This window comes from Corvus brachyrhynchos, unplaced genomic scaffold (genome assembly GCF_000691975.1).
Source record: "Corvus brachyrhynchos isolate BGI_N302 unplaced genomic scaffold, ASM69197v1 scaffold162, whole genome shotgun sequence".
Taxonomy (NCBI): domain Eukaryota; kingdom Metazoa; phylum Chordata; class Aves; order Passeriformes; family Corvidae; genus Corvus; species Corvus brachyrhynchos.
In genome coordinates, this window is record NW_008236696.1 from 5,195,953 (window position 1) to 5,206,437 (window position 10,485).

The following is a 10,485-nucleotide window of genomic DNA, read 5'->3' on the forward strand; positions in this document are numbered from 1 at the left end:
CGGGACAGCGGCACCGAGAGCGATCGGAGCGGCCGGGACGGGCCCAGAGCCCGCTCAGCCCCTGCCTGTCTGTCGCCCCGGGAAAGAGGCTTTGGGAGGATTTGGGGTTTTTATTCTCCCTCTTTTAGAAACAGTTTCTGCTTTTAAACCACAGTCAAGAAAGACACTGCAGGTTGGGGTTTGGGTTTGAATTTTTTCATCCACCCATGGGGAATGACCACTTGGACACCCTCATCTGCTCACAGACTGAAGGCAGAGGGGCTGAGCCAAGGACCAGGTCCAGCTGCTCAGCAGTTGCTGGTTCCTTCAGCTATCCCGCACAGCGCCCACCTTGGCCCCCACCACCAAAAACCAAGTTAAAAGGGGAAATGGCTTTTGAGAATTTTTTCAGGTGCGCACAAGGAAAGGTCACCAAGATTCTCTTAAGCCTGGCTGGGGCACAGGAACCTGACTTACAGAGGGCTGGACACACTCCACCAAGAGTTCAGTTCATCCCAGCTGCAGCCCCAAGGAAAGCCCAGAGCATCCTCCTTTCCCCAGGGAGCTGCAGCATTGGCACAGCTGGAAACAAAAGCATCACTTGTCCTTTTCACCTACTAGCCCCCAAGCAGCCCAGGGCTGGGGAAGCAGCGCAAGCAAGCCCCAAGACACTGTGGCACAGGGCCAGGGCACAGCCCATGCTCTTGCAACACCAGTCCCAAACAGCAGCACAGACAGCCTTCTCCATTCTACATACTTTATTAGATTCAGAGCTGGACAAATCACAAAGTGTACAAAATGGAGACCACACTACCAGAAGCAGGATTGTGGGTTGCAGCAGCATTCCTACGGCCCAGAAGCATTTGGTAGAAGTGTGGAGAGGGCAGGCTGGGTCAGGGGGCTCTTACTGCCAACTGCATTTGAGATTCCCCGAGGACAGACCCTGTTCACATCCTGACAGAGCTCAGCCGACCCACACTCCCTGGGACAGTGAGGCCATGTCTCCAATTTGTTTGGAAAGGACAGACTGGCTCAAGCCAGCAGTGGGAAGGGGTAAATGCTCAAAGGACCTGAAATGCTGTGCCACCCACATACACACCAGCAAGAGCCTAAACCCTCATCCTTTTTGGTCACAAACCTTCCCACGGCAGGACTCTATACTGACAACTTTGCAAGAAATAAGGTGGTGGTGAGATCTGGTGAGCCCACCATCTCCTGTGGTGGGAGCCCAACAAACTCACCACCCCAGACATCTCAGACTGGCCAGCAACATCTACCACAACAGCAATAGCTAGTACAGAAGCCAGGGTAACTTCAACTCAGATTTGTCCAGTCTATGTTTAGGTCTATTCTACGAGTACATATGCACAAGAACTTCAAAAATACTAGGATATGATGCAAGTAGTGAGACACCAACAGAAGAGGAGTTTAATGGTGGACGTTCCCTAGAAAGATCACGAGAGGATGGGAGTTAGACTAGCCCTTGCCCACCCTGGGACGGGGAGCAGGAGGCTGACTGCACCCCTGTGCACAACTGGGTTCTGAACTTCATCTGCAGCGTGGGTGGTAACTGAACACAGGCAGGCGAGTCCGCTCCCGGGGTGAGCCACAGGGTCTTTCAATCTGCATCGAGGGGCCAGGCAGACATCTCTGAATGTAGCTGAAGACTGAGGAGAGGCAGAGCATGGCAGGGAGAAGAGGGAGCCTGCCAGCCTGCTGGGGCTAGCATCTGGTCTCGTAGATCCCACTCCTGCCGATGTACCTCACCCATTTTATCACATCATGGTCACTGTAGTTCAGCTTTGGCTCAAAGACTTTCAGGTAGCGCACCTTCAGCCCAGAGGGTGCAAATGGGACCTATTGAGAAAAGGAAAGGCAACAGAGAGCATTGGAATGGGTGTAAGATGCTCTCTGTACACAAATGCCAGAGGACCCACAGGCAATGCATCTAGAAACGGACATCAAGAGCCACTGTTCCCTACTCCCTGCATGCATGGCATCAGACTCCTGTGGCTTTAAGGACAATTTTGTTCCATTGGCTTTGCCATCTGGCTGACCTCACCTGTCAGCTTGTGACAGGGAATGCTCAAACCTGTGTAACTCCCAAGAGGGACTGACAAAGCTTCTCTAAGGTTGGCTGCATCCTGAAAGGCAGACAGGCACTCACCTCAAAGTTCATGGAGATGGGAGGCCGAGCCCACTTCTTCTTGTCATTGGTGGGCAGCAGTTCAATCTCCGCGCTGATCTGGGATTCCTTCATTCCAGCCATACGTTTTATCCTATCGGAGAAAGCCCAGAAGTGACAGGGTGCCAGAGTTTATTCTCCTCTTCACTACATAATCTCAGGGCAGGCAGGAGCACTAAACAGACCCTGCCTCCCCAAGGCCTGCCCCTGCAGCACCCCAGCCCCAACACGCTCACTTACTTCCAGACAATGGCATTCTCACTGGCCTTGTACTTCGCCTTCCCTTTCATGCAGATGACTTGCACTCCACTGGTATTGAGGGGTGTTGGGATCCGGACCTGGAAGGCACAGTCTGGTGAGCAGGGGCAAGGACACTGCAGCCTGGGCACTCTGGGCAGTCTCAGATGGTCTGTCCTGGACCCCCCTTGGGCCTTCTCTTCTCTCTCTCCCCCAGCTCAAGGCCCAGAGAACATCAGCTATCACAAGGCATCTTAGGCTAGCTCTCCCTTTTCTTGCTTTGAAGTACAGGTTCAAACACAGTTCCATAATCCACAACAGTCAATAAGGAACAGGGCAGAGATCTCCATGCTGCAGGAAACCTGGCTAATGTTGGGAAGATCACCTCAGGAAGGATGCCAGGGTGGCCATGGCATTGCAGCAGGCTCTGGACAGCCCAGCCTTGCAGCAGTAAGCCTTCTAAGATGGGGACTAAGCTGCAAAGCCATCCCTAGCCTGTCTCACACAGCTCACAGCCTGCTGCCTGTCTGACATACCATCAGATTGTGCAGACAGAAGAACATGAAATTTTCACAGTGGCTGAGAAATTAAGTGAACAGTTGCTGCAGGGATGGAACGAGGCCCCTGCCAAGACGGCTGCGCAAATGAAAACAGCTTCCACCTCCCTATTCTACAGCAGCTCCCTCCCACAGCACAGCAGCACCACACATCTGAGGGGTACTCGGTTCACTCTCTCAGCCCTGTCCAAGCCTGAAGACTCATCTGTGAGGACTCCACTGCAGGGGACATAAACTAGAGGCGTGATTTCAAGGCACAAGATACCACAGGTTTCTTTTCCTCTTACCTCTATCTTCTGGGCCAGCAAGGAAGGTTTGAAATTTGATTTGATCACCACCTTGACTTCCAGCTTGGTCCGACCCACCTCCCGCACCAGTGGGATCACACGGAAGGGAAGGATAATGTCCTTAGTGGTTCGGTATCTGCAGGGGTAGAAGCTACAGTGAACTCTGAGGAGGAGTTAACTCCCTTATGGCCTCCAACTGCATCACCCTCTTAAAGAGACAGCCTCTGAATATGGCAAACATCTTATAAACATCAGCCAGAAAGGGAAACATCCCAGAAGGAAACAGCAGTTAAGATCTATGCTGCTGTAGGGCAGCAATGGTTTCTTGAGTCTCAAGTTTTATATCTGGTTCCTGCCAACAGCCCTGTTCAAGGACACCAGTTTTAATCACTAAAAACAACACATATGGCAAGCTCAAAAGTGAGAAAACCCACATCCAAAGCCATGTTTGTGGCAAAGAAAACTAACTACACAGCTGGGCTTCCACACTTGTAACAGACAGATTTGTGGCACACCCTACAGATTCCACTCTGAAAAGGTGGTGGTAAGTGTGTATTTCTTAAGTGCTCAAGGGCTGCAAGTCGGCCTGGGAGCAGCAACACTACTGTAGCAGCAAGCAGATGCCAACACCAGCCTGTTCACCCCCCACCAACAGTACCTCATGAGCTCAAATTCTCCATCTGGTGGAATGAAGCTGATGCTCCTCTCAGAATCAAACTTGCTGAGCCTCACACACTGGTGGAAAGTGCAGTCATCAATGGCAATTGACTGTTTGCCACTAAAAACACAAAACACAGTTAGAGAAGCACAAGCTGCAGCTCTGGTATCTTGGTGCAGTCAAAGTCTGTCCAGGCAGAAACTACTCTACAGAGCATGTTGCCATCGCAGGTGTCCAGGAAATGGGGAGGCAGGGAGAGATTTAGGGGATAGCAGCCTCTTGGCTCAGACTTTCCTTGTTTCACCACCACAAAAATCGTATTTCAGGAACTGTTTGAAAGAATTTTCTCCCTCCTCTCCCCAAAGAGGAGAGATCTTAAAAGAGCACCCTTCTGTCATAGCCAGCAACACAATGCTTGGGGTCTGCCTGCCAGCAGCACTCAGTACTGCAAAGGCAACTCTGCCAACCCAAGTCTTCTCACAGCACAGTTCAAAGGAGAGAAAACACTTTCCTGTCCACAAAGCTATCCCACTGCCACACAGCCAGGAAATGCCAGATTCAGAGTCTTCCTGTTCAGAAATCTCTTCACAGCTGTTCATTTCCACACTACCAGCAGGTGGTCTAATTCTGAACCGAATTGCCAAACCACAATATTGTGACGTACAAGTCTGTATCTCTCCTTAAAATCTACAGAGCTACCACCTGCCCATGTAGGCACACCAGCCTAACCTGCCAGCACTGAACTTGTGCCAGGCACTTAATCCTGAGAATACAGGACCCAGGCCAGCCAAAACCCCTCAGCTACTGAGAGGAACCAGAATTCAGGAGCAACAGAAGAGACAGCAGTGTAGAGAAGGTGCAGCAGTGTATCAGTGGTATCTAGGTTGCCCCAACTGCTGGAAGCAACAGTACAATCATGCCAAGATAGTGTGAGCACTACAGCAGGTTCAGCTGTCCTAGAACCACCATTACCTACACAAAGGGGAAGCAGACTGACCACAGGCTGACTGGCTGTCTAGCTACACAACCACCAGTGGTGTGGTTTCTGCTTCAAAAGGAGGAGTTAGTCTTTCCTAATCTGTTGCCCAGATGACAACCAATGTTAGCCAACTAATTCCTGTTTCTTTGGAAAACAGTTGGGAAAACCCTCTGCCGAGCACTTCTCCAGGTCTCAGGCAGCATTACTCAGGGTTGGCCTTGCCACATTCTAGATCCCAAAAAGCAACTGGCAGCAGCTGTCCACTTTGGTCACCTTATAAGTAAATGCTTCTGGAGAGTAACATCTCCAAGCTGGAGATATCCACTGGATAATCACAGCTGGAGAGAACCACCTACCAAGAATCCCTGTTCATCTTACTTCTGTAACTCAAAAAACCAGCATTATTTACTGGCAAAGGCAGTTGGCACAGGAGCTTTGGGACAGTGTACTGACTCTTCAGCCTGTGTAGTTGATATTTTCACTAGAGTAAATCCTCACTGAGCCCATCAGCCACCTCAGGCTCATCCATTTTACTAGCTCAATTCAAGTATAGGAAAGATGGCTTAAAGGTGACAGTGAAGTGATAGCTCTTGGCTTGGTTCTGAGAGAAAAGGCAAACAGCTCAGCTCCATTTACAGGAACCATCATGGAAAGTGTCTGAGATCCAAGTTACATGCACAAGTCACACGAAGCAAGAGACAGGAGGAGAGCAGAATGCACACACAGCTGAAGCAGATTATCTACCTTCCCAATTCACTGGGCGTCAGCAAAAAAAAAAAACAAAAACAACCAAGAGAAATACAGATGAGTTGCAAATGGTTAGTGAGAGGAAAGTGGCAGTCCCTTTTCTTTTATCTCTTCACCCCAAGCAGGAAAGCTGGAGAAGGTGTAGGAGCTGTTTTCAGCTTCAATGTGGGTACTGACTGAGGTGCAGCTGGGAGGGAGGGTAGCTGGACTCTCAGAAAGGATGTGCCTGCAACTCACACTGCCACTGATCACCTGTAATCGGCAGGAGGGGCTTCCCCAGTTTCTGTCAGCTGTTCTACTTTGTGAGAACAGTCCAGGTAAAGCAGGCAGAGGCATTCTTTCACTATTTCTTGGGAGCACTGCTACTGCTTTTATGATTAACAGCCTCTGCACTGAGGAGAACTGCTAGAAATACAGATTCTGGGAAAATCCATCTTGGGGAAGTGTTTCCAGGTGCAAGAACTCTACACTTAAAACTGTGAATCTTAATACTTAAAGAGCTGTAGAGGCCCTGTATTGAGGGGCCCTCAGACTGGTAGCTTGCATGACAACTGATCTACCCAAAGTTAGCAGTACCATCTGAAGGGAAGAAAAAAATGCAGTTTTTCGTCTGTCAGATCAGAAAAACTATTGAGGGCTGCCTTTTCATAGCAGTCCCTGGTGGCAAGTGGTCACCAGGTCCAAGACCTCTTACCTTTTCCCCGTTTCATCTGCAGTCCCTTTGCCCTGTTTTTCAATGACAATCTTGTCATTCATGCCAAACTTGCACTCTGGCATTCCACTCAGATAACTCTTCATCACCACTCTGCCAGAGACATGGGCACTCAAAACCTGACCTGGTTAGAGAAGATCACAGTTCAGAACACTTTCAAGAGTCACCACTCAGAAACTCTGAGCGAGAGAAGGATGCCAGCTCAACACCTCCTACTTACCCTGTGGGGACATTAAGAGATTCACACTCTCCAGCACATCAAGAAAGAGTTCATTGCGACGGTATTTGATTCCTTCACGTCTCCATCCAATCTGTCCAGTCACCTGGCTGGTGATCTGGGACTGCTCCTCCTTAGTCTGAAGGGAAGAAATGACATCTTAGACATAAATCAATTCCTCTAAATAAATTCAAAGACTAAGAAACCTCGATCTAAATCTAAGAGCAAACACTTGCCATTTATTACACATACATGCATTTGTCACTTAGATACAGGTGCTGTCACACCTTGCATGATTTGGTCATTCCCTCCTCAGAACATAAATTCTATGCCTAACCAAGAACTGGTCATAGCAACAGCAGGGAAAGTTCCTCTGCTTTGTTAGCAAGTCCATTAGGCTACATCTTAGTGCAGAGAGGCAGGGATTCTACCAATGGCATTCAAATCATGTCTCAGACTGTCACATCAATCCACATTAAGCAGAGAAGCTTAACATGTATTGATGTAGCAGTTCACACCCTTATCCAACATGAAACCCCAGGGCCACAAGAGAGCTAATCCCCAATGCCTGTTTCTTAGTAACTGCAGTCATTAGAGTTACATACCAACACTAACCTAATATGCATCTGACAGCACCCAAGCTCTAAGCCTCCAAAAAGCACCAAGGGTTGTGTTGAGAGGCACAGAGAGGTTTCCTACCTGATGCTACAGGTGGGGGGTCCAGTCACACGCAGAAAGTCAAGAAGTAGGTGTATAGTAGCAAGTGCAGTGTAGACAGGGTTAACAGGCAAGCAGGTCAATAGCAAGAAAAGGAAGGAAGGGAGAAAGAGGCAGATTAGGCTTAAGGCTACCTGAGGACAAGAAAAAAGCAGGTCAGCTCTTTGTTAATTAGGTAGCTAATTAGCACAAACAAGATGAGGGGTTTTGACCTTTAGCTCCCTGTAGGAAACCCAGCACTCCAAGCACTGAAATGGATTTTCAGGCTTGGCCCATTATGGACAATCCAAATACAAGGCGGAGTAGAGCTGGAGGCAGTCAAAATACCACTCCCAATAATGTTTCTATGCAGAGCAAACTCATGCTGGTGCTCCTAATGCAAATCCTGGATGTTTACCATGTCACAGATACCCACACTATGGGAAATACCAAGCACTTTGGGTGCTGTATAAAGCGATATCCTTGTTAATTCTGCTCTTCCACCACGACAACTGCACAACACACAAGTGGGTACTCCCACAGCAGCCTTGCAGTGGGCCCACAGGGTGGCAGTACACGATCTCAGGTTCACACATGCTCTTGCCACAGATATGGTCACTTCCTGAGCAAGCACAGCCATTGTAATATCATCTCAGGGACAGTTTTGTATTCCCCTGAGAACTGCCTAGGTAAGTGCTCCATACAGTATGCGAAGTACCTCTCTTGTCTATCCCACAAAAAAAACACTGCCATATCTGCCTTGTTCAATGCCTTGTTCAGGCTTTAGAGGAACATGCAGATTTATTACCCAGAGCTCTGGCTTCCAAACGGACACTGATCATGTGATGACATTCCCATCTCCTGCAACAGCACCAGCACCATGAACCTACACTTACTCTGCAAAGTGACTGGATAGATCTGGAAGCAACTGCTGAAGTTGAGACCACCCAGCAGCATGAGTATTCCCTAAGGAAGGCACTGAAGGCACCTGGGTCTGGAATTTCTCAGGAGCGGGGGCTTCCCAGAGCTGGACAAGTCAGCTAAAATGGCCCAAGAATACCCACCTTGTGCTGAGCTGCCAGCATGCTGACTAGGCTGAAGACAGCCAGCTACCAGCAGGTTTCCTGGGATCTTCCAGCTGGTGGTGGCCCTCTGCCCACTTTAAAAAGTAACACCAGCATTCTAGCACTAAAGATCATCTATGGCTTGGGGAAACATTGTAACTAAGGGTTGACCAACTCACACGCCCAAAATCACTTGGAGGGGAAGAAAATTACAGTGTACATCTAGTTAATGAAGTCTGGACAAATGCAGATAGAATCTTAAGAGTGAGAACAGTACACGCAGCACAGCTACCTCAAGCTGTAAAAGCAAGGTTTAGCCTCTGCTGGAGGAAGATATCCAAACCAATGGCTTCATCAGTTCTGCTACAAGACATGAGCACACAGCCTGCAGTCCTGCCATTTGAGTAGCAGGTTACTTCAAGCGTAGGGACTAGAAGTAAAACTACATTGCATACTAACACCTTTTAAAACCTGTGTGGCACATCAATCCATTCCCAGAGCACACAGCTATTTCCTTGGCAAGCAGTGCAGCAGTTTCAGACACACTTTCAAAGAGAATAAAGCAGATCTTGTATTACAAGATCACCTGCCTGGAAAGACCACTGTAGCCATATAGGGAGGGCATTCAGAGCACAGCAGCTCAGTACGCCTCAAACTGAGAACAAAGAAAAAAAGTCGAGTTTGGAAAGTCTGCCATAAGTGGATTTTGCTCCCTAAATTCCACAGGACACTAGCCAAAAAAAAACAGCAGGAACTAAGCAAAGATAGGGAACACAGATGATAAGACCATTCAGACCCAGATCTTGGTCCTGGGTACCTGTGTGACCTGGCTCCAAGTCAATGAGGAGCTGAAGGTTAGAAATACCAGAGTAGACAGCAGACAAGGAAACATGGCAGGTACTGTTTCAAGTGATGCCCTTGCCATTCTGCGCCTGCAATGGATTACTTCTGCTTTTTGAACTGGGCTCACAAAATTCCAATACTGAGCAGAAGAACTGCTTACTTGTGTAAAGCTGACAGCAAACTCCTCTTTGTAAAGAAAGGATTAAACCTGTTGTTGAATTAAGCATGATGCTGTGACAGTGATTTGCACACGAACAGCATGAGAGTTTGTTAAAAACAACAGAAGCAAGAAAAGAGCAAGGGAAGGAAGTGAGGGCGGTGGTTAGTTTTGAGTTTTTCTAGGAACAGGAGCTGACTCAGCTATCTTCAGTGCTGACTGCCCAAACTGTCAGACTGCAGAAGGCCAGAGATTTACGCTTGGACTCGTGATGGGGACTGAGACCGGATGCACTCACATCTGGCCCTATTGCAAAACAGTGTGCCGTTCTAGCGGGAAATATGTTGCTCAGGGGCAGCTTCTCTCTCACCTCCTCTTGAGATGCAGTTAGTCTTGCTACTAGATTAAAAGTTTAAAAAGGAATTCTCAGGAAATCAGTGCTGATGAACTGAGTTGAAACAGAGCCTCCAGAGACTTTGACCTCTGCTAACCTAAACAAGAACAGTCACCAAGCAGGCTCTTGTTTAGCCCTTTGCTTCTGTTTGTACCTGAGGCTGAAGCTTTACTCTGCCACAGACTGCTTCAGAATGGACTCTCAGCTTTTTTTTTCATTGCTATGCAGGGGAGAGGACTGAGTTTTAGGCTAAGTCCTCATTACTAACTTGCACAGTTGTGTCAGATGTATAAGGTGGACAATATTCCTTGGGAACATGAGAAACAGACTGAGTTTCCCTTGAATTCAGAGGTTGAGCATTATCTTATGAGACAGGAAGCCTAGTTTTGAGGACTGTACCTGGAGTAGGATTAGAACTAGTTTAAACACATTCCCCAAACCAGTCCAACTAACCATCTTTTTCCCAATACGTCCTTTATCTTCTAACTCCACGTAAACTTTGTTGTAAGGGTTAATACTATGCTAAAAGCACAGCAGAGATTCTCATCTCTAACACAAGAAAGCTCAGGCTGTACTGACGCTGACCTGCAAGGGTATTACAGGCAGAAACAGAGCAACACGAGCTTCCCGACTAACAGCAAGATTCACAGGGCTGAAGAATACTTCATTATAAGGTAGGCATGAAATCCTGACAGCTCAAAGCACTGAAGGCTGGTGGAGAACAGACCTGCTCAGTGAGATTCACACAGAAAAGAGCTACTTCTGGTTCAGCA

General features: G+C 48.2%; 1 protein-coding gene across 8 annotated transcripts in view; it reads right to left on the reverse strand.

Annotated features, from left to right (window-relative positions):
- Positions 1 to 719: 719 nt before the first annotated feature.
- The window catches only part of AP2M1 (adaptor related protein complex 2 mu 1 subunit), a 27,002-nt gene continuing 17,236 nt past the window's right edge, over positions 720 to 10,485 (reverse strand). For 2 of the 8 annotated variants that reach the window (XM_008644527.2, XM_017726982.1), the window contains 8 exons: positions 7,258 to 7,263; positions 6,562 to 6,697; positions 6,324 to 6,465; positions 3,904 to 4,023; positions 3,246 to 3,381; positions 2,405 to 2,502; positions 2,147 to 2,258; positions 723 to 1,836 (listed from right to left, as the gene is read on the reverse strand). In XM_008644527.2, coding sequence (XP_008642749.1) covers positions 1,702 to 1,836; positions 2,147 to 2,258; positions 2,405 to 2,502; positions 3,246 to 3,381; positions 3,904 to 4,023; positions 6,324 to 6,465; positions 6,562 to 6,697; positions 7,258 to 7,263 — 885 coding nt within the window. In that variant the 3' untranslated portion in view covers positions 723 to 1,701. Of the gene's footprint in view, positions 1,837 to 2,146; positions 2,259 to 2,404; positions 2,503 to 3,245; positions 3,382 to 3,903; positions 4,024 to 5,626; positions 5,639 to 6,323; positions 6,466 to 6,561; positions 6,698 to 7,257; positions 7,264 to 10,485 lie in introns of all 8 variants that reach the window. The other 6 variants (XM_017726981.1, XM_017726983.1, XM_008644526.2 and 3 more) reach the window with 5 other exon arrangements.